Source organism: Herpailurus yagouaroundi, unplaced genomic scaffold (assembly GCF_014898765.1).
Source record: "Herpailurus yagouaroundi ecotype Mexico unplaced genomic scaffold, PumYag 206, whole genome shotgun sequence".
Classification (NCBI taxonomy): Eukaryota; Metazoa; Chordata; class Mammalia; order Carnivora; family Felidae; genus Herpailurus; species Herpailurus yagouaroundi.
In genome coordinates this window covers 5,435,504-5,459,830 of record NW_024412437.1, presented here as the reverse complement: position 1 = coordinate 5,459,830, position 24,327 = coordinate 5,435,504, and the positions used below count along the sequence as shown (strand labels likewise).

The 24,327-nt window shown below is 42.6% G+C and overlaps 1 protein-coding gene and 1 long non-coding RNA gene across 4 annotated transcripts in view; one reads left to right on the top strand and one right to left on the bottom strand.

The window, feature by feature from the left end:
- Nucleotides 1-2,608, bottom strand: part of MAP2K6 (mitogen-activated protein kinase kinase 6) — a 122,872-nt gene extending 120,264 nt beyond the window's left edge. For both annotated transcript variants that reach the window (XR_005783781.1, XM_040452227.1), the window contains exon 1: nt 2,324-2,608. Coding sequence is in view for 1 of the 2 variants with exons in the window: in XM_040452227.1 (XP_040308161.1) it covers nt 2,324-2,339 (16 nt within the window). In the remaining variant the exon portion in view is untranslated. The remainder of the gene's footprint in view (nt 1-2,323) is intronic.
- Nucleotides 2,609-2,734: 126 nt separating this feature from the next.
- Nucleotides 2,735-24,057, top strand: LOC121015349 (uncharacterized). Of its 2 annotated transcripts, none has more exons than XR_005783780.1 (3): nt 2,735-3,059; nt 18,968-19,114; nt 24,024-24,057. It is a non-coding gene; the product is annotated as an uncharacterized LOC121015349 (long non-coding RNA). The 2 variants fall into 2 exon arrangements; XR_005783779.1 differs by lacking the exon at nt 24,024-24,057 and adding an exon at nt 22,624-23,378.
- The last annotated feature ends 270 nt before the right edge of the window (nt 24,058-24,327 follow it).

Genomic DNA, 24,327 nt, shown 5'->3' with positions numbered 1-24,327 from the left:
TTTTGCCTCCCATTCCATTTGGTTATAGTATTACAAAGCAGTTTGGTATTGCGAAAAATGTCTTGGCCATTCGAGAATACCATGGCTGAATTAGGCCAATTCCACACTTAAAAGTCCAGGCCAAGGCTCCTATACCGCTTCCGAAGTGATCGTCCACCTCTATCGGTCTTTTTCTTTTTGGACGGGAACCTCACGTTCACACCAGATGCACCTTCCAAAGAGGGCCCAATGCCGGAAACCATGTGGCTAACCAGGAGCCAACCTGAAGAACCACCCGTATGCGATCTACAATGGGCGCTCTCAGAATGGAAGCATGCCAGGCTAATACCTTTCAGTTTCCCAACTCAGAAACTTGCTCTGCTGGGACAGAGATATCTTAGGAGTGAGCCAAAAAGAAAAAAGAAAAGAAAGAAAGGGAAGAGTAACCTGATTTACTTTGGACCCTAAGGTCCAAAGATAAGATCACCATAATACCACCTTCTTCATGAAATCTTCCTATCTCCCATAGAGATCACTGCCATCTCTAAACTCCAACTGGGCCATTGCTTTTCACTATCTATGCAATTACCTTGTAGTATCATGATTTGCATACGTGCTTTCTAAATGGTAAGTTCCTTGAAGGAAACAAGTACATTTTAAATATTTTTATATGCCTCCAAATCCTGTGCAATACATATATATATATATATATATATATATATATATATTTATATATTACACACACATACGTGAATACATACACACACACACACACACACACACACACATTTATACATACATTAACTGAACTGAATGAATGAGTACATACCACATACAAAGTAACTAGATGCCAGCTCCTTAGTGCATCAAAGCATGGCATGCCCATTCTAAGCTGTTATTTCTCTGCTCAGGAGATTGTAGGTTTTCCTTCTATTAAGGAACCTCTGTCCTTCATAATGCCAAATCCTAGGTTCTTCAGCACTCTGAGCTTTCCAGATTCCCACTCTCCCCTAATGGTCAAGGAAAACACAGCCCTACTTCGAACTCTTATGAACATAGATCACTTCCTTCTCGGTCTGAGATGTAGGATTCCCATCAGGTAGAATTAAAAGGCGGTTCAACAACTCCAAAAACATGGCAGAAAGCTCACAAGACACTTTAATTTCACCAGGTCTTCCCCATGCATGTGGTGTCCGTGGTAGCCTCACTCACCTGTACCTAACTCACCTCCTCCTCCCATACATTCTCTTATGGCATATGCTTTCTCTACGGTGAAGAAAGATTTGCTCTGAAACAAGTGACTTAGGGTCCTAGTGGCACCTGCCAGCACCCTCTCGGCTCTCTGATGCCATGTCAGGAATTTTTTTTTAATCCCCTCCCCAATATAACATTAAGCCTGCAAAATACAACTGCATTAAAAAAAATTAAGAAAAAGAAAAAAAATTAAAAACAACCATAACCCTGAATTTCTGACCTTTTATAGCTGACTAAATAGATGCAGTTACACACTCAAAAGATTTCATTGATTTTCAGTGAAACGGCGCAGTCCCCCCACGTTGGTGTAATGCTTAAAAGTACAGTTTTCCTCCCCATATTTTCCCCTGAGATGCAAAGCATCTCTCAAATGGGGAGACATAAAACATGTATGTCCTCACTGCTGCTTCTAAATACTGCGAGCCAATAAGCAATTGGTGCACGGTGCAAAATCTCAGAAGAGAAAGACCTTCTTGTCTGGGTTTTTTTTTTTTTTTTTTTTTTTTTTTTTTTTGTAACATGCTATCATTCACACCTCACCTTTACTTCCTTTAAAAATCAAAAGTTGCTTAATGTTCAAAGCGGTATCAATGGAAATTTAGGTAAAAGCTGGCACCGCAACGGTTTATTCCCAAAGGAATATAAGATTACATTAATTTCCTACTAGCTTAACTCAACTTTTACCTTTCATCTTCACCTACAGACTTTTTAAAAGTTTGTATTCCTGTTGCACATAAAATTACTTACAATGTGCGTGCATACTAAAGAATTTTACAATTATATAAAGCACTGCACATTTAGACGCTACCAACCTGCTCTATCTCTCCTGACTGTGCAAAAGGCAAAAAGAGCTCAGTAATCCTAGCAGAAGAATGCAAATAACGTCAATGCACAGCTGAACTGCAAGCCCTGCCTTACAGGAACTCTCTGTGTCTGCAAAAAAAAGACACATACTAAACAGGAAATGCAACTGAGCTGTGGAAAACCTCAAACTTAAAAATGCAATCGCCAGGCGAAAATTGCATCCATGCATTCATAAATGCATGCACAACCCTTTGCATTTTTGCAAGTAATGCAAATAGGCTCTTACCTTTCGACTGAGACATTTTCCCCTTTCCTTTGATGGGGGAGGGGAGCACAAAAGACTTTGCCTTGCTTCTCTTCTGTAGCTAGTTTTGCAACAAAGATGCAAGCTGCAGGCGTGCAATCTTCATGCAAGTGGAGTTTCTCTTGACCGATGCAGCAGATGGACTTTCAGGGAATCAAGATGGAAATGCACACCTTGCAAAACAGACTGGAAAGTGATTTTTCCCCCAGTTGCAACGTTAGGGAAGGCTGTGCTGCAGCTACATGATGGGCCAGGGCTGGCAGCTAAAAGCTCCAAACTTGGAACTGAGTATCTTAGTGCGCAGACGTCCTTCCTGCGAAGGGCGCGGGGGCCGCTGGGTAATGTAGTTCCGAGCAGAGTCCACGGGGCTCTGATTTAAGGAAACGTGGTCGCTTGGGTCGCCGAGCGAGATGACTGGGTGCGCCCAGATAAACAAGTCAGACACGCAGTCGGTAGTAAGGGATGGGCCCAAAACGGCAGGGCCAAGGCGAGGGAGCATTTTTGTTACCGAAAAGCCCCTGAAGCAATAATTGAAGAACATTAGGTTAGCTGAAAAGCATTTGGCTCGCTGAGAAGGTCGGCTTGGGTGTTTTGTGTTTGCAGGGCAGCACCTGTTGTAATGTCCCTGTAGACGCCTGTAGACGTTTTACCCCCACACCTCCATTTTTTAAACATTTTTCTCGCATGGAGAATTGGTTGGTGATTTGGCCGGCTAGAGGTAAGATTACCTTTGCAACTGCAGAGAAGATATAAAAGTTGTATTAAGTAAGAAATGATCCAGGTCGGTTACTTTCAAGGAACCTGAAAATCAGTGGGGGTGGGCGGGAATGGGAGGGGACAGTTCTCATTTCTTGAAGGGTTAAAGAGGAAGTTCTGCCTTTTATGTGTCACAACTGACTTTATCAAAGTTAAAATGTTTAGATGCTTTTTCTCACCTGGTGGAGGAGGAAAGTCCCCGGTCTACCGGAGAAAGTGGGTGGTAGTCTAAAATTAACCAAACCAGATATCCTGAATTTATTCAACAAAATTAACAAGTATCCGTTGAGCTCCTGGGATGGGCCAGGCACCTTTCTGGGGCCTTGGGTCATCCCTTTGTCCTGTATTGCTCATGGCTAGGGGGTGTGGTAGAGCCACCCCTCTCCCAAGGAAGCCAGAGATGCACAGAATGATTCCATGCAAAGAAGGGAACTGAGGGGAGGGCACATGGGCTGAAGTGAGCCCAGGCATCTACTTCCCGGAGTAGACCAGACTCAGAAGTGTGCTTTCAACACGGAGAGGGAGAAGTTGAGGAGTTAAGGCTGCTGAGGTGTGAACCACAGGCAATAAAGAGAGGAGGACAGCCTATTCAGGAGACACTAAGGATACTACGTTGCCTCGTACCATAAAACCTTGGTTTGCCAACATAATTCGTTTTAGAAACGTGCTCGTAGTCCAAAGCGCTTGTATATCAAAGCGAATTTCAAGAACCATTGGCTCAGTTGTGATCACGTGACATCCAGCCTCGCTTACTTCTGCTATCGCAAGACACTGCTTGTTTTTCAGTTACAATTTATTAGAAATGTTTGCTCATCTGGCAAACACTTCGCAAAACAAGTTGCTCTCAATCCGGACGTTGACTGGATACAAAAATGGAGGTGGACAGAATTTACAGGTGAGGACCGTCCTGGATGGTAAAGGCAGGCCTAGAGGTTTGGACTTTATCTGACAGATACTTGGGAGGCTGTGAAAGGGTTTTAAACAGGGGCGTAACCGAATGAAAGCATTGTTTAAGAAGCATTGTTTAAATTTGCGCTCCGCAATCGCTGTTGGGTTGAAACTGGGAGAGTCTAGAGATAGGCCGGATCAGTAGTGGGAAATAAACAAGGGTACTTTGAGAGAGGATTCAGCTAGATTTGATGAGTGCTAATGAAAACTATTGCAGCTGTGTTCGGAATTCTAGGAAGCCAGGGCCTTCTGAGTAATGAATGAATCAGAGAGAAGGCCACCATGTTTAAGCTACAAGCCAGCAAATCAACTCTTAAAATACGCAATAGGTGATGCAACGAACGTTAGTTTCCCTAAGTTGATTTCCTGTCCTGACATTATTGAGAATTCGTCCAGGTCACTTCATGTTCCTATTAGCTCCTGTCCCTAAGACAAAGGGATCTCTGTCCCATGAGCAACAGCAGATTCAGGGACTTACTAGCTCACTATCATTCATTGTCCTTCTAGGCGAATCCTTACTGTCCCTTCCTCTCTTTCTTGCACACATAATTTGGGCACCGCGTGGCACTGGCATTTTTGCCTCCTAAGTCTCCTGTAACCAAGAGGCATGTGAGTGTGCAGATCTATTTCGATGCATCCAGTTCACCTTTGCAATCATGAATGGAGTACCTGCCACGTGCCAGGCCCTGGGACAGCTACTGGACAGAGAGCAGCCCATAAACTGGCTGAGCCACATGTTTAAAAATGCCAAAACGGGGGCGGCCGGCTGGCTCAGTTGGTAGATCACGCGGCTCTTGATCTCGGGGTGGTGAGTTCACGCCCTACATTGGACTTCACTTCGGAAATAAATAACTGACTTTACTTAGAAATAAATAAATAAAAACTAATTAATTTTTTAAAATAGCAAAATGTATCATCTTTTTTTTCTTTCTGGGGAAACATACATTTTGAATTTCCGTGGGGAACTCAGCCTGTCTTTGAAGGCTTCGATTCCAGAAGGAAAAGTTCTTCTTGCCTGGGTGGTCCAAGCTTTCCTCTGCCCATAGTCCTGGGTGGCGGAAGACGTGGTACGACGTCTGTACGGTCGTGGGCCTTTCCTCTTTTCGCCGGTCTGTGGCAGTGCTCCTAGGAAGGGAATCCCTCTCATGGCGGCATGAGGAAGTGAAAGCAAAATCTGGCACGTTGTTCGTTTATTAGACAGTGCATTAGCTGTTTATCTCGAGGTGGTCTCTACTTGCGATGTTTCTAAAATAGCAAATGTGTTGCCTTCTCCCCCGGCTTCTAGTTACCATCACGACAACGGCAAACGCCTTGACGTCGTATAATTGGCTCCTTGAGACCTGTCCCCTGCTTACCTGCTGGCTTCATTTCTCCGGGCGCCCCCCCCCCACCAAATGTTGATGCTATAGTCAGAAGCCAGGTTCGTCTGTCCTTTCTTTAGAGACACTGATCCCTCTGCCTGGAAAGCCTTTTTTCCATTCGTGACCTAGCTTGAAAAATCAGCTTAGCTGGCATTTCCTTTGGGTCCCTTCTGTGACCCATCACCCGATGACCGCCCTCAGTGTGAAGGAGGTGCATTCGCTGATTCTGTAGCTCCAAGTACGCACCTCTTTCCTGATCCTCATCGCAGGGCTGACAGGTGTTCATGTACATCTTGTCTCCTCCAAGAGCCTGAACTCCCGATGATCAGTGACTTATCTCTGCATTCCCAGTGCCGTGTATCTAGCATATAATAGGCACTCAAAGGCATACTCAAATAATGAATGCAATAAATTGGGGAAGGACTTGTCATCATGGACAGCCTGGAATAACCAGATTCCAAGGATAATAACACCTGCGGGGGGTACTGGAACACCTGGGAAATGCCAAATGCTGTCAGGCCAGAGGTGTGATTCTTGGAAGGATGCCCCTAGGCTAAGTCAAACTGGCTCTGAAAGAATTATTCTAGAAGAATACGCAGGGTGGAGAAAGTGGTGGGGATAGGGTGTCTCAACCGGAGGTGATTTTGCCCCCACCCCCATCCCCACCGTCTCCCCACTGCCCAGAGACATTGGGCAATGCCTGGAGAGACATTTTTGGTTGTTACAACCAGGGGTTGAGGGTGGCATCTAGTGGGTAGAGATCAGGGATGCTGGTAGTCCTACTACAAAGCACAGGAAGCCTCTCGCAACCAAGAATTATCCAGTCCAAACGTCAGTTAGGGCTGAGTTTGAGAAATGCTGTTTTATAGTTAACACCTTGAGAAGTTACTGACGTTCTATTTTTAAGCTAATTTAAAGTTAATGAGATTTGGGGCACCTGGGGGGCTCAGTTGGTTGAGCGTCTGACTTCGATCAGGTCATGATCTCATGGTTTGTGGGTTCGAGCCCCGCATCAGGCTCTGTGCTGACTGCTTGCTCAGAGCCTAGACCCTGCTTCAGATTCTGTGTGTCCTTCTCTCTCTGCCCCTCCCCCGCTCACGCTTTGTCTCACTCTGTTTCTCAAAAATAAATAAATGTAAAAAAAAAAATTAATAAATAAAGTTAATGAGATTTGGTAAGAGTAACTTCTGATGTGAGGAAAACACTAGAATCTAAGAGATGTGGGTTCTAGTCCTGGATGTAGAAAAAGGTAGCTGTGCTTCCTAAGGCAAGTCACTTTACCTTTCTGGACCTCTTCTTGTTCCAGTAACATACAGAGATTCCGACTAAATTCTAGTTCTAATATCCCGTGACTGTAAACCCAGTTCAGTGTCTGATTAAGACCACCAAAGATTTAAAGGAAGAGAAGTGTGGCCACACATTCTATTTTTTTTTTTTTTTTTACATTGGAATTAAGTGTTCGTGATCCTCTGTGCCCGCAAGCCAACCAATGACTGTCATGACAATATCCCTTAAGAGATGAGATAAGAAATATTCAAATTACAGTTTGAGATATTGCCTTACAGGTAGCAATTCTCATGTGTATGTGACATTTATTAATGTTTTTCAACAGTGTCTACTAGATGTCAAACATGGGAAAGAAGGTGTCACAGTTAAACTCTGACTATCCACTTTCCTTGATTCTAGAAAATTACAGGATAAATAGGTACATTAAAGATAATGACGCATACTGGGGAGAAACATGTGGCAGATTAGTTTAAGGAACCGGGTGATGTTCTGCACAAGCAACTGTACAATAGCTTGAAGAACAAATTTTCTTTTTACTGCATTAATGTGTCGCACTGAATTATGATTATGGTAGAAATTTTAGAAATCCTTGGGGCGCCTGGGTGGCGCAGTCGGTTAAGCGTCCGACTTCAGCCGGGTCACGATCTCACGGTCCGTGAGTTCGAGCCCCGCGTCACGCTCTGGGCTGATGGCTCAGAGCCTGGAGCCTGTTTCCGACTCTGTGTCTCCCTCTCTCTCTGCCCCTCCCCCGTTCATGCTCTGTCTCTCTCTGTCCCAAAAATAAACGTTGAAAAAAAAAATTAAAAAGTAAAAACGAAAATAAAAACAAAACCGAGATACAATTTAATGGCACTGTATAGAAAACTCATCAAGGGGGCGCCTGGGTGGCGCAGTCGGTTAAGCGTCCGACTTCAGCCAGGTCACGATCTCGCGGTCCGTGAGTTCGAGCCAGATTCAGCTGACTTCCGGTGCCCTCCCCAATATGGCGCAGCCGTTTCTGTTCAGCCTTATATTCTGCGATTCTTTTGTCTAAGCAATCCGGCCAAAACAGGATTATTCTTATTCTGGCCCCCACCTAAAGTCTTCACTTTTCTAAAGTCTACCCTTCATTCAGGGTCCAAGGTCACCTCCTCTAGGAAGTTGTCCTTGATCACATCCCTCTGACTTAAAAAGAACATCCTCCCCTTTACATTCTGATAGCACCTGTTAGCTCCTGTGGGCCATAAATCCAATACCATCTTGCAGTAATATTACTTAAGTACAAACCTTATCTCTTCTGCTAAATCTTTGGTTCCCTGAGCGTTCCTAACCTTCTCCCTTGGACGGACCTTACTTGTCTGTATTTGGCCCTTATTCTAAGCTTGGGCGGGGGCAGTTTCATCTTCATCATGTTGCCCCAGATCAAATATATGTCATGCACATAATAAGTGCTCAGTTAATACTTGTTTATCTGAAGCGTGGATGGATTTATCACATCCTGAATGCATTCACCTAAAATGGATTGATTCGCTTATCTTAGCATTCTTTGTTAAGAGTTAAATGCCAGCATAGGGATTCACTAGGAAGAACAACTTTTATTTAATTATGATGAATATCTAAAAAATGCTTGACTACTTCAAGACTCCTATTAAGATTCTAGATTTTCACATTATTATCAACAACCTTTAAAATAACAGAGTGTGACATATCTAATGGAAATGCCAACAGACTATCCAGAGTCCTCATGAATGCATTCTCACTGAATAAAAAATGTACACGGGCCCCTGGGGACTCAGTCGGTGGGGCATCCAACTCTTGATATTGGCTCAGGTCATGATCTCAGAGTCGAAGGACCGATCCTCGTCTTGGGATGTGCACTGAGCATGGAGCCTGCTGGAGATTCTCCCTCTCCCTCTCCCTCTGCCTCTCTCTCTCAAAAAAAAAAAAAAAAAAAAAGCATACCATGACTGTTCAGTATTTCTTAACAGTCAAGGAGAATTCTAGAGCTCCAGTGTGATGCCGTTTCAGCCTCACCCCAAAACCGTATTCAGTCTTAGCCAGAAATAGTAGCATAAACGGACAAAGGATGTTGGTTCTAGGAAAGTAAGAATAAAAACAATTCCAGCCTAGTATTAACCCTAAAAGCATGCTCAACACTCCAGGGAGTGTGTTAAAGCACTGGCCAATAGTGAACCGCTTTGAATCATTAGATTATGTAATACAGGGTGCAAAAAATATTTCACATCCTGTTAAGAGAGAAAACCAGAAGCATGTCTAATCCAACATATGCATATACTTTTTCTCTTCTTTCCATCATAATCAAATCAGTCGATCTCATTATCTTTATACACACACACACACACACACACACACACATGCATAATATCTCTGGTCCTGCCCCACTTGGCTTTGGAAAACCTGAACAAGTCCGAGCTCTACAGAAACCAAATAAATGGTTACGCTCTGTATGTGAGGTTCAAGTTACGCGTAAATTTGGAACTCCTTTGTTGCAACGCTCCTAGTCAATTTCATATTTAATCAGTTATTGACTTGCATTGTATAGTGATTCAAAAAGAACTGCACCTTGGCCCCCCAGATACCCAGATATTTCACTTTGCAACTTCTTCCAGAGAGAATTCCTCCAGAACTTCATGGTTGCACTGCACCATCATTTCCAACCTTAAAGGAGTGAAGAATCTTGTCATAGCTACCATTTCGCTTGTCAAAGGTAATACATTACAAAGGATCCAAGGTGACTGATGCATGCCCTAGTGACATGGAAGGCGCATATGGAACGTTTATTATATTATAGAGAGCTGGGAGAATTTCTTTACAATGGAGGTTGTCAAATTATGGCTTCCTGCTCCAAATTGATCATGCCTGCTATTTTTGTAAATAAAACTTTATTGGAACACAGCTATGCCCATTCAGGTATGTATTGCCTGTGGCTGCTTTTGAACTACAATGGAGTTGAAATAGAGACTATCTGGCCTATTAGACCTACGATACTTCTTCATTCTGGTTCTTAATAAGTTGGCAGACCCTGCTTTACAAATTGGTCTTGACTGCGTGTTCCTATAAACCCTTGGTACTAAGTGAAGCATTTCCAAAGGTATTCAATTTTTTAGTCACTGTGTACTTGAAGTGTTCCTAATACAAAAATCTTAACTCCACAATTACACTGGGAAGTCCTTGGGAATACCCTTGAATACCCTGGAGGTCCTTGTATGACATAGCAAGCCTGTTCTAAATATTTCTTGATAGGTTGATTAAATTGAGCATTTACAGTAAGAATCATGAATCTTGTACCGTAAGAAAAAAATCAGCTCTCAGTTTTCCTTGAGTATCCCTGCTTGTCCGTCTATTTTCCTTTTCCTACATATCTCTTGGGATGTTCCAATCCCAGATGCTGAAATACTAGGTTTATGTACTAAAGGAGGATTAAGAACCATCAAAATATAAAATACAGGCAACGCCAGCTATAAAACATGACATCTCACAAATGTATTTATCCCAGGGACCTGAAAGAAAAAAGAAAAAGGAAAGAGAAAAGAAAAGAAAAAAGAGAAGGGAAGGGAAGGAAAGAAAAGAAAATCACCCTGGTTTATTACATCCATTTTAAAAAGTAATAGACCTTCATTAAGACTTACAGTTATGGCAAACACAGTGGGTTGAGGAAATGGAAAAAGTAGGGGCGCCTGGGTGGCTCAGTCAGTTAAGCCTCCAACTCGTGGTGTCTGCTCAGGTCATGATCTCATGGTTCATGGCATCAAGCCCCACTGTTAGTGCAGAGCCTGCCTGGGATTCTCTCTCTCCCTCCCTCTCTCTGCCCCTCCCCTGCTTGTGTGGTCTCTCTCTCTCTCTCTCTCTCTCTCTCTCTCTCAAAATAAATAAATAAACTTTTTTTTTTTTTTAAAGCAAAGAAAATGGAAAAAGTGCGATCTCTGTTCTGAGAAGCTTAAAATCCTGTGGGTAATGTTCGTAACATTTTTATAATATTTCAAGGTTCACAAGCTCTTTCCACATCCACCATATATCATTTTATCCTCACAGTGATGCTGAAGCGGGTCATCCCGGCATCCCAGTTTATCATCATCAAATCACGTTGTTGCTTTACTGGGACAAGATGGAAAAACATGGGATTTAAAACAGCCTGGGTGCAGGTGTACAACCTTGTCTTCTGATCCCTAGTCCCTTACTTTAGCTACCCAGTCTCATCTTAAGCTAGGTAACTTTTAGTAAATGCCCTAGAAGTTGTACCTTTTTCAGGTTAACAGTCATCTGGTACCATTTTGCCTCGTTTTATAATAGTTGTTCACAGGACAAGCTCAACTCAGGACTCAAAGTCCACAATAAAGCTGTGTATCTCCTTTACACTCCGTACGTTAGTCAATGCACTGTGACAATTCAGTAAGTCTTCTACTATTTGAGGATGAGTTTGAAATACTGAGGTAGGGCAAAGTGTTGTGCCCTTCGAGACTCCTTGATATGTTTACATTGATGTTAATAGATGCTTCTGGGCTCTAGTCACATACCTGAATAATTCAGGTCATACTTATCTGCTGCACTTTGTACAAAACTATAAAACATTCGGGGAAATATTTTAGAGGAGCAATATATGCAAATTACCGAAAAAGTTCAAAAGTCCACAGACTATTGAGAAGCTCTCTGAACTAGACAGTGATGTAGAAATAATTGTAGATGGACAACATGCGTTTTCTTAAATTGTTCCTTTTGGATTAGTGTCCAAAGGAAATGCTTTGTTATTAACAGCACATATGAGATAAGTTGAAAATACTGCTAATTTTCCTTACTTCCTCTCCTTTGAGATGGTAGACTAATCATTTGGTGTGTGAGCCAAATTCGTAAAAACAGTGGGTTCTATATATTTCTCAAATTAGTATATCTTATAACCAAATAGTGTTTTGTAAGTACTTTGTGATCGTATAGTATTAGAAAGTAGTTATTTGAGAATATAATGAGCGCCTCATGGTATTTTATAGCTTGTGCGTCCTACCATAAAGAGAGTTAAGGTTAACCTCTTTATGATGGAGTAAATAACATGAGCCACATGCTCCATGCCTTTTCATGACTCTGAATCCTACAATATAAGGAGTGAAACAGCCAAGATGTACTAGATTGTACCTACCGCCCCTGGAACTGTTTGGAGGTCGATTTTAGAGCTCCTTTCCAGCGGCCTTACTTGACTGACATTGAGGCGGGAAATAAAGAGAACCTAAAAACCTGCCCATTTGTGAAAGGCACCCAGAGATTTCCATTTCACAGGGCCGTATTCATCCTGTTGTTTCTGGATTGTTTTAATCCAAATAAGTATCAAAATACATGTATCAATCAGTGTGGGGCATGCTGCCATCTGGCACTGAGTAAATTTTGGAATGCTGGTGGATATCTCAAAGAAAATGGTAGAAAATGTTGGGTATGATTTTCTTAATCTTACTTCCATGCGATTCATGATTTAGGAAGCTCGTTCTACAGGTTTTTAATAGACATTTGGATGATTTTTTTTAATATATCCAGCTAGTGCCTTATGAAAAAATATAATGCTTGGCTCTTAACTTTTAATGACTCATTAATTTTGTGTAAAATAGAGCTTCTCACAGCAGGTGTCTGAAATACACTAGGTAGAAAAAGTTTTAAGGATTTACGTATATCGTAATGTGAGTTCTTAGCCCATGTTAATGAGCTGGCAAACCAAAATGCATCTGGGTTTGAAGTTTGGGAAACTGCATTCACAATAAATGCTCCTGACATTATAGGTAGATTCCAGAAAAGAAGCACAATGTATTTATGACATCTCGCTGTCTTCTAAGCTAGGATAAAAAATTATTATAATTCGCAGGATGTGAACAAAAAGACACCTCAAATGTGAGGTGCTCCATTTATTCTTGTAACTGGAGGGGTTAAGTCGATTCCGATTTTAATCTCGTGAGCCAAAGGCACTGTTGCAGTTTGTAGACTGAGAACCCCCACTGTCACAAGTATAAGTGACCCGATTTACAGGATGTTGACTTGGGAGCAACACCAAGGTGAGACTACGGTCATCACCAGCTATTTGCTGTTATATTTAAAATGAAGTACCAGAGAAATAAAGGTTTCCAAAATATAGTTAAAATACATTATACCTATTTGGATGCTACCAACATACTAATGCACCTCCCAACTCAGAGACATAAAGCCTGTGTTCTAGAAAGATGTTTCATGATTTCGACCTCAGGTCTTTATATAACCAATAGTCATGGACTATTTTTCAAGGGTAAGGGTGACTCTGAAATATGGAATTTACTGGCTCATGGTGCTCTTCAAGAGTCCTTGTACATCGTATGGTCCACGTGTTCTGTCTCAAACCCACTTTTGGTAACGAATGAACAGATGTGACATGACAAAGTGATTCTAAGGACTCCTGCTGGGTTTTTTTTTCTCAGCCATTCACATTTAATTCAGGAAGGAAATTTGAATTAGTAAATTAATACCTACCCTACCTGTTTTTAAAAAGCTTATGTTGGGGCACCTGGGTGGCTCAGTTGGTTAAGCATCTGACTTCGGCTCAGGTCATGATCTCACGGTTCATGAGTTCGAGCCCCGCATTGGGTTCCGTGCTGACAGCTCAGAGCCTGGAGCCTGCTTCGGATTCTGTGTCTCCCTCTCTCTCTGCCCCTCCCCCTCTCACGCTCTGTCTCTGTCTCTCAAAAATAAATAAATGTAAAAATAAAAACAAGTTTATGTTAATTGAAGAGTCCAACATGATGAATATTTCTTAAAGTCAAGTGTTCTATTAAAAGCAGGCTACGTTGGAAAAGGCAGACCAATTCAAAATTATATTATATGGAAATATTTTGTGAGAATTAGTGGAAATGGTCACACCTAAATAAAAAGAAAAAGAAAAGGGAGTCAGATAATTTGTAGTGTATTTAATCTACTTAAAACTTATACCTCAAACACTAAGTTGATACGTAAAGCAAAGTAATCAATTTGAAACTAATGAAATAATTTCCGGCCTATTTCATAGACCATGATCATCCCTGCCTCATCTGCACAGGAGTAGATAAGTGTCTGTTATCTCCGCGACACTTATAATCACCATTCTTTTTATTCAACCCAACAGTTGATGGTTGGGGACTGAAGACACTTGAGCTGATGAGGTACCATTCATTGTGATGGAGGCTGTAAATACTGTGAAGCATTAGGTGCAATAAAAATTCAAGTAAATGCGAATTTTGCGGCCCCCCCCCCCCCCCGTTTATGTCTAGAGGACTCTGGTAGAGATAGTAAGGTGTCAAATCTCAAGAACATAGCATTGGAAGATGCTGTTTTCCTATATAATATCCCATGGAAGCAGATACACTAAGACAGCCCTAGCAGTTGCTTCCATGACCAAGGCAGTCTCTGTTGTCTCTAGTGGTTCGTAGGTATAATTTGATTACACTAGACCTATATAGGTTGGCCATAATTGTGAGAGGATTATAGCACAGACCCTGGAGCCAGACCGCCTGGCTGGGTTGGACTCCAGGCTCTTCGAATTACAGTTGACTCTTGAATAACACAGGTCTGAACTGCACAGGTCCACTTGTTTGTGGATTTTTTTTTTCAATAAATACAGTACAGTACTGTAAATGTATTTTCCTTATGATTTTCTTAGCAACATTTTCTTTTCTCTCACCTACTTTATTGTAAGAATACAGTATATAATAAACATAACATGCAGAATATGTGTGAATTGACTCTTTATGTTATCGGTAAGGCTTCCAGTGAGCAGTAGGTTATTACTACTTACATTTTGGAGGACTCAAAAGTTATTCATGGATTTCCCTGCCACTAATATAACATTGCGTGTCAACTACACTCAAATTAGAAAGAACTTATACAACTCAACACCCAAAAAACAATCCAATTAAAAATGGGCAGAAGACTGGGGCGCCTGGGTGGCGCTGTCGGTTAAGCATCCGACTTCAGCCAGGTCACGATCTCGCGGTCCGGGAGTTCGAGCCCCGCGTCAGGCTCTGGGCTGATGGCTCAGAGCCTAGAGCCTGTTTCCGATTCTGTGTCTCCCTCTCTCTCTGCCCCTCCCCCGTTCATGCTCTGTCTCTCTCTGTCCCAAAAATAAATAAAAAACGTTGAAAAAAAATTAAAAAAAAAATGGGCAGAAGAGGGGCGCCTGGGTGGCTCAGTCAGTAGGCGTCCGACTTCAGCTCAAGTCATGATCGTGCTATTCGTGAGTTCAAGCCCTGGGTCGGGCTCTGTGCCGACAGCTCAGAGCCTGGAGCCTGCTTTGGATTCTGTGTCTTCCTCACTCTCTCTGTCCCTGTCCCTCCTCCACTCACACTTTTCTCTCTCTCTCTCTCTCAAAAATAAGTAAACATTTTTAAAAAGTTTTAATGGGCAGAATAAATGAACATTTTCCAAAGAAGACATACAGATGGCTGATAGACACATGAAAAGATGCTCAACATCGCTCATCATCAGGGAACTACAAATCAAAACTACGATGAGATACCATGTCACAACTGTCAGAATGGCTAAAATCAAAAACACAAGAAACAGGCGTTGGTGAAGAGGTGGAGAAAAAAGGAACCCTCATGCACTGTTGAAGGAAATGCAAACTGGTGCAGCCACTGTGGAAAACAGTTATGGAGCTTCTTCAAAAATTTAAAAATAGAACTACCCTGCAATCTAGTAATCGCACGTCTGGCTATTTACCCCAAGAATACCAAAACACTAATTCAAAAGGGTATGTTCGCCCCTATGTTTATTGCAGTATTATTTATAGTAGCCAAATAGCAAAATAATGGAAGCAGCCCAAGGGTCCATCCATAGATGAACGGATAAAGAAGATGTGGTATACACACACACTGGAATACACCATGGAATATTATTCAGCCATAAAAAAGAATGGAATCTTCCCATTTACAATGACATGGATGGAGCTAGAGAGTATAATGCTAAGTGAAATAAGTCAGACAAAGGCAAATACCACATGATTTCACTCATACGTAGAACTTAAGAAACAAGACAAACAAAGGAAGAAGAAAGAGAGGCAAACCAAGAAATAGACTCTTAACTGTAGAGAACAAACTGGTGGTTACCAGAGGGGAGGTGGGTGGGCAAATAGGTGAAACAGGTGATAGGGATTAAGGAATCCACTTGTGATGAGCACTGGGAGATGTATGAAATTGTTGAGTCACTATATTATACATCTGAAGCCAATTTAACACTGTAGGTTAACTTCACCAAATTAAAATTCAAACCCTAATAATTTTTTTTAATTTAAAAAAAAATATCATTCATCGGTGAGGGGGGTGGTTGGTACCCCTAACCCCCATATTGTTCAAGGGTCTGGACTAGTTCTGTGAGTTGGGCTAAATATCACTTCTCCATGCCTCAGTTTACTATCCCACGTAGTACCTACCTCATGGGGTCGTTGTGAAGATTAAGTGAACTAATCTACTTTAGCCTCTAAGAAGTGTCTGGTCCATGATATGTGCTAATGGCTATTAGGTATTGTGGCTTTTGGTTATCTTTGTTGCTATTAAGTTTCTCAGCATTGGCTCCTTCTTTGAGAATGAAGATACTGTATATGGAGTGGAAGAGAATTGGGACGTAAGAACATGTGTCTTACCAAGTGATAAGAGAAATAAGGAAGCTTTGAAATTAGAGAAATGTTACTGCCAACATAAATGAAAAGAAATGCTTAGTTTAATGGAAGGGAAAGGGAGAAGAAATATTTTTTTATTGCAGCAAATCAAAACACTGTTGGATGCTTGTTAAGAGGAAATGGAGGCCATATGGAGAAAATAATTCCATTCCACAGGGGTGGAGTGGATTTTAAGGACAACTGAAGAGCCCAGGCATGAATTATGTAGGCCTTTGGCTATATAATGTCATTGATGAACAAAGCAAACAGCAGAGGGCATAGTATAGTTAATGAGAGGTGGAAAGAATCCTAAGGCTACAATGACCAGTTCTTATCATATGGTTTTCCTTATTAGAGAAATACACTGATAACATTATTTTGGTTCTTTCCGATCATTTGCATGCTGTAGGACGTTAATATTCTAAATCCTTTTATTTAATCTCTATATTCTGATATTCATTGTCTTTGCATGAACTTTTTTCTTGTAACCTTTACTGGTGGTGCTGCCTTTTTGCTAATCAAGTTGTTAATTAACTAAATTAGCTCAGTTTTAAAATTTATATTAGAAACGGGGCGCCTGGGTGGCGCAGTCGGTTAAGCGTCCGACTTCAGCCAGGTCACGATCTCGCGGTCCGGGAGTTCGAGCCCCACATCGGGCTCTGGGCTGATGGCTCAGAGCCTGGAGCCTGTTTCCGATTCTGTGTCTCCCTCTCTCTCTGCTCCTCCCCCGTTCATGCTCTGTCTCTCTCTGTCCCAAAAATAAATAAACGTTGAAAAAAAAAATTAAAAAAAAAAAATTTATATTAGAAATATTTTAAAAATCAAAATATTTTCCCTGGGCCTCGTTGCCTAATAATTAAATAAAGAAGGGGTTGGAGCATGTATTGGAGGTATTTTATTTTATTTATTTATTAATTTTTTTTTTAATTTATTTTTGAGACAGAGACTAGAGCATGAGCACGGGAGGGGCAGAGAGAGAGGGAGACACAGCATCCAAAGCAGGCTCCAGGCTCTGAGCTGTCAGCACAGAGCCTGACGTGGGGCTCGAACTCATGGACCGTGAGATCATGACCTGAGCTGAAGTCGGACGCTTAACGGGCTGAGCCACCCAGGCGCCCCTATTATTATTATTATTGTTATTATTATTTTAAAATGGAACAATTCTGGGACACCTGGGTGGCCTAGTCAGTTAAGCGTCTGACTCTTGACTTTGACTCAGGTCATGATCTCGCAGTGCTGAGATCAAGCCCCACGTGGGGCTCTGCACTGGGCACGGAGCCTGCTTTGGATTCTCTCTCTCCCTCTCCCTCTGCCCCCCCCCCCCCCCGCTCGCTCTGTCTCTCTCTCAACAAAATAATAATAATAATAATAATAATAATAATAGTAATAATTTTAAAAAGAAGTAAGTCTTATGAAATATTTATTATTAAAGAAATGCATTTTAAATTTAATTTATTAAAGAAATTAATTCATTAATTGCTATGTTTGAAATAATTTGTTGAATACTTATCAAAAGGATCTGCATCAACTGTTTGGAACCAGGCAGGGATAAAGGAAAAGAGCCAGAAAACAAAACTTTACAAACTTTTTTTATCTGAAAGACTTACTTTCCATCATGAGTTGAAAAACATACATAAAAAAAAAATATTCTTCCTTTAGCAATGTTAAGAGAAGTCCAGACATGAAAAGTCATCCAGTAAGAATCTGCAGGGCCTCAAAAGGATAAATAGGATTATATTGAGTTTTAATAAGTGTTCAGAAAAATTAAAAAGCCAGCCTACAGGTAGTATGTTCTATTGCTTCCTTTCCACAATTTTAGTGCCACAATTTTATTTTGGATTCTGCAGCTAAGTTTTTGGCCTGACTAAGGATGTATGCATTTAACCTTTTAACTTTAATTTATCTGGATGAATTACTTTAGGAATTTACGATCAATGCTGGTTTGGGGTTCTTATTGTGAAGAAAATAAGGCATTATTTTAGATTTCATGTTCACAGTGACCGAGATGCCTTCAAAGAAAAAAAAACAACAAAGTTTCTATAACAAGAGCCTAAGCGAATATCTATCCGTGTACCTTCCCAAAAAATGAACTGAGCCTTGTGTCTTAAAAACAGCATTTTAAAAATAAGTCATAAGGGGGATGAAGAGCTGAACTGTGGTAGATGATATTCCAGTTATCTCCTCAATCAATTTTGTAGAATGCTTTGGAAGCAGAATAACAAGGAATATGAAATCATTTTTCAAGATGCTATATATGTGCACACTCTTTAGTTCTATTTCTGTATTCATTGGCACAGGCAATTTATGCAATGTACTTGTGATACTCCAAGAACAAAGACCAATTTCCCTGAAGGTTATGAGCACCTCTTGAATTTTACAAATGCAAAAAATATACATATATATATTTTCATGTTGTTACATTTAGATAACGAAGTCTGCTAGATTTACAGAGTCTCCATGTTGAGTCTCAGAAATTATGCCCACGGTGGATATTTTTTATTCCGAGATTCAGAAGGTAAATGCAGGCAGCTCTTAACAAGCATCGACAAGTAGTTAAGTGTCAGTGAGTGTTGTGAACGATGGAGGGCCGAAAGGCCTTAGACATCAGCTTCTGAACACGAGTATCTTTTCTTGTTGGGAAAACAGATATCCGATTGATCTGCTGCTGATCCTCCATCTAGGTTTCAGGATCCGACCGGACCTCTGTGTGACTGAAATGAACCACCTGTTACCTTCAAATACAAGTGAGGAAAAGGTCGAGTGAAGACAATAGATCAATCCCTTTGGCAACAGGTAGCCATTTTGCTGGTTTTCCTTTACTTTGGGGAGATGTGCAGGGCTGAGAGTAGAAATGCCTCCCATCCGGACCCTCCTCCCGTGATGCCCCCCCATGACCATGGCAGGCATTTGTGCACACGATATGCCACCAGAGGGGATCCCAGGGTTCGGAAGTAGCCCTGTATCTTTGCTCATCTGATTGCTCCTTGAGCGTTGACTATCATGGTTTCGATTGTTTTCTAATTGCACGAACGGTGCTTTGCCAGAGAACTATTTCCCTCACGGCAGATAGCGTCCGTGCTCAAACCCTTCGTAGCTACCTGACAAATAATCCACAGTGGAAATCCATGGACTGCAAGAGGCACAGGCACTTTGCAGCTTTTCTCCCCGTTCATGAAACCTAATCTGAATGAACAGGGCACAAAGATCGGCTGATTACTCTCTCCCCGCACTCCCCCTGAAATTTCCCCATCTTTGGGGGCACAGTCCTGCTTAAACTTGTTTCTTCACATTCCACAAACAGGGCAGAGTTCTGAATGTGTATACACTCTACCCTTACCCAGTTTCAAGTTATGTAATAGCTGTAAATGCCCTCTTGTGCCTGGGGATAGCACAAAACTAAGCCTTAATAGAATGTCTACCGAAAGAAAAACCTTTGGGCACCCTCTTAGTATTTAGACACAGACAGAAAAGCCCGGGTCCCCATTCTAAGATCACAGAAGAAAATCAAGACAGGAAAGGGTCTGAGTTCACAAACCCTGGTCTCTTAGACCTGAATGTGGAAAATTAGGGCCAGTTTGAAAGTTTTAATTTGCTTTATTAGCTTAAGAGTTGGACTGTTGGGGCACCTGGGTTGCTCAGTAGGTTGAGCGTCGGACTCTTGGTTTCAGCTCAGGTCATGATCTCACGGTTCATGACTTCGAGCCCCACCTCAGGCTCCACCCTGACAGTGCAGAGGTTGCTTGGGATTCTCTCTCTCCTTCTCCCTCTGCCCCTCCCCTGCTCGTGCTCTCTGTCTCTCTCAAAATAAAAAAAAAAAAAATAAACTTTAAAAATAATGTTAAAAAAGAGTTGGGATGTTCACTCTCAGGTTTTAGCTGCTCAGAAACCAACATGCTTGTTCAGATATATCCACGTGCAGGAGTCGCACGACCCCTCCTCATTCAATGACTAAACTATAAGAGCCTAAATTGGGACTACAAGAATGCTTTTAGGTTGGCCAGTAGGAGGCTTAGTTATAATTTCAGAAATGGTCCACACAGATGAAAAGGGGGAGAGGATGGCTACAGAGATCTGGCAGTCAACCCCTTGAGTTCTGTTACTCATTTTAATAGTGTTTTCATTCATTCATTCATTCATTCATTCATTCATTCATTCTGCCTTGGAGAAAAGATGGACTGGGGAGAAGAATGAGTTCAGATATCTCACTTGACAATCTTGCTCTTTCTGCGAGGTTCGCCTGTCTGTTGTGAATAGGAAGAACTTTGCTTATAAAATCACATACAGCTAGCCGTCTTTAGACGGGTAGCGATCGTGGCCATCATCTTCTTATAATTGCATTCGAACTTCCTTTTCTCATATATGCTTTGGAAATCCAAGAAGCCATCAGCACCAGTGACGTAGCTGAACCAAGCCTTTGGTCAAAGAAAGGATAGCCAAGGAGTGGGTGGGTGAGGGTCCCAGTAAAACCCTGGTCGTAAGGCTAATTAGGCCTGTAGACGCTTTTAATTGTGTAATTTCTAAATATTCCTCTGTGCTCAGAGGTATATGCTGTTTTGGGTAAATGGCTGGATAGAAATGATGAACGAATGAAGAAGCATCTTCATAACATATCTCTTTGATTACATTGATCTTTATCTCTCTTTATGTCAGCAATCCTGGCCTTCTTGTTCTCTTCCCTATCTCTAGGGCACGATTTGTCAGCCTTGGCACTGTTAACATTTTGGACCAGATCATTCTTTCTCGAGAGGCGCTGTCCTTTGCATCCCTGGCCTCTACCCACTGGGCCGAAGTAGCAACCCCCCTCGTTCTCACAACCAAAAAGGTCTTCAGACACGGCCCAAATGTTGCCTTGGGGGCAAAACCACCTGTGACTGAGAGCCACGACTCCAGGGTAAACAGATTCTCCAAGACAGTCCCGGTCCACCCATTTTCCCAACTCTAGGGCAACCCTTTCACTCTCAAAAGGGTCATAATTTGACAGGGAGTTAAATGGTCCCCCAACACATCTCCGTAAATTGCAACCCCGTGTTTCCAGTTGCCCACGCCAAAACTGAGGACTCTCTTAGCCCCTCTCATTCCCTGATTCCTCCGGTCAACCCCCAGCAGGCCCAGTTAAATAAAACCACCTTCAGGCGCGCCTGGGGGGTCCGTCGCTTAAGAGTCTGACTCTCGATTTGGGCTCAGGTCACGATCTCGCAGTTCACGGGGTCGAGCCCACATCAGGCTCTGCACTAACAGCGTGGAACCTGCTTGGGATTCTTCTCACCTGCCCTATCTGCCCCTCCCCTGCACACACACACACTCTCTCTCTCTCTCTCTCTCTCTCTCTCTCTCTCTCTCTCAAAATAAATACACTAAAAAAAAAAAGAAAACACTTTCAAACTGTGCCACGTCTTGCCCCTCTTTCCACATCCCCGATGCCACACCAGTCCTCACCTCTCCCCTTCACGTGTGCCCCATTTCAGGCTGTTTTCAGCACAGCTGCCAAAGCTGTCATGTCTGATTAGAAGTCGGCTCGTGTCACTCCTGTGTTCAAAGTCCTTCAGTGGCTTCCCAATCCGCTCAGAGTAGAAGCCGAAGTCCGGCTGTACTGGCCTCTGCTAGTCCTTAGACACCTGGCAGGCCCGTCTCAGGGCTTTCCTCTGTCAGTTCCTTCTGCCCGATCACCTCCTGCTCCCCCAACTCTAGACGTCCCTGCCTGCCCCTCAGCTGCTCCCTTGTTTGGCAAGTTTGTATTCTAATATCGGCGTCATGGCAAAGTCTTCTCTGATCACCCTACTTAAAATCACCCCTTCCATTCATCTCCCGTGCTTGATTTTTTTCCACAGCCCTTATCATTATCTGACATAGTAAATTTTCACCCGTTTATTTACTCGCTTCCTAATCTGTCATGTGACCCTCAGAATGAGTAGGCAGACTCCATGCGGACCGAGATTTTTCTCTGTTGTATTTACTGTGCCACGCTCAGTGTCTTTAGCAGTTTTCCTGGGAAACACCTAGTAGGCAGTCATTAAATGCTGAATGAATGTGGTGCCCCTGGGTGGCTCAGTCGGCTGAGCATCCGACTTTGGCTCAGGTCATGATCTCCCAGTTCGTGGGTTCGAGCCCCGCGTCAGGCTCTGTGCTGACAGCTGGGAGCCTGGAGCCTGCTTCGGATTCTGTGCCTCCCTCCCCCTCTTCCCCGACCCCACTGGCGCTGTGTCTCTGTCTCTCAAAAAAAAATGAACACACGTTAAAAAAAAAAAAATGTAAATACTGAATGAGTGCAATAGGGAATTTATTGAATGCTTACTTTCTTCTAGGCATCGGGCTAAATACTGAGCCTACAAAGTGAGTGCAATACTGTCCCTGCCTTCAAGAAGCTTACAATCTAGTAGAGGACACAGGCATGTAAATACATAAGCACAGTTGAGAGAGATGCTTGCGATAAAGGGAGACATGCGGAGAGCTGGAATAGAGGAATTGAAGGGGTTGGTGGAGCACAAGGGGACCGCAGCGTGTTGAGGAGGAAATGCAGGGTGTGAAGAAAGAATACTTAAGATGCTCCTTCTTGCCACCCTGTCACAGTCCATTATCTGCCTGGCTGCTGCATTGCAAATATAGCGTGAATGACAAAATAAAGCCACTGCGTGTGCCCGTGGTTCCTCACCCTGGACACCTACACTTGGAGTGTGGAATTCTAACTCTTTCGCCTGGTATGTGAGACTCGGCCTAAGCTGGCTTCCTGCCCAGATTTATCTATTGCCACTCTTCTCACTGACTCGACTGGTCGGAACGGAATGTGTTCTCAACACGCTGCGGCTTTTCCTTGCTCCTGGGATGCCCTCCCCATTGCAGGGTCTCCCTGTCAGGATTCAGCCAAAATGGAACAACCTCTCTGAAGTCTTCCTCAATGTCACCTTCAGTCTGGGTGAATGAGCACACAAAAGGCCAAAGGCACCTGCATCAGGCAGCTGGGAGGAGCTCATTTCTAAACAGCTTGAACCTAGGGGCGCCTGGGTGGCTCAGTCGGTTGAGCGTCCAACTTCGGCTCAGGTCACGATCTCCCGGTTCGTGGGTTCGAGCCCCACATCGGGCTCTGTGCCGACAGCTGGGAGCCTGGAGCCTGCTTTCAGATTCTTCGTCTCCCTCTCTCTCTCTGCCCCTCCCCCGCTCACACTCTGTCTCTCTCTGCCTCTCAAAAAAAAATAAATAAATGTTTAAAAAAAAATGTAAACACAATGAACCTATTAAGAAAGTCAGAAACACGGTGCAAAAAAACAAATGCCATCAATCAAGACTGTGTTATGAACTTTGAGTCACTGCGATTTGAGATGCACATTCCTGGAACAAGCAATGACAAACCGGTCATAGGTCCGTGTAAACAAGGAGACAGCACAGGCCCAGGGCCCGGACCATGAGAGAAGAGGAAGATTAGCACATTTTCAAAGCATTTCCCTCATCTGCCGGAACTTTAATCTGGGAAAGGTTGGAATTAAATTCTGGACCATACTGTTTGTCACTCCATATTTAAACGTATATTAAAGTTAAATGCATAGTAAACTCTATAAGCCTATTTTATGTTTTGAGTTTTATGATTTATAAGTACTAATTCCTGTTACCATGATAAAGTCATGAGTTAAAAGTGCTAATTCAAATATTTTTTCAAGTTTATTTATTTATTTTGAAAGAGAGAGATGGAGCATGAGCAGGGGAGGGGCAGAGAGAGAGAGAGAGAGAGAGAGAGAGAGGAGAGAGACAGTCCCAAGCGGGCTTCGTGCTGTCAGTGCTCAATCTCACAAACCGCGAGATCATGACCTGAGCCGAAATCAAGAGTCAGACACTTCACCGACCGAGCCACCGGGGTCCCCTCAGGTTTTTTTTAAAAGCAAATGCTACAACCAAGTGGACTGGAGTGTGGTCACAGTCGAGAATCAACCAGAGTCAGACCAGTTACGTTAGCAGCATGCTTCATAGCATAATATCTCTGTAAGACCCGTTCCTCTTTGAATATTTATTCAACAATT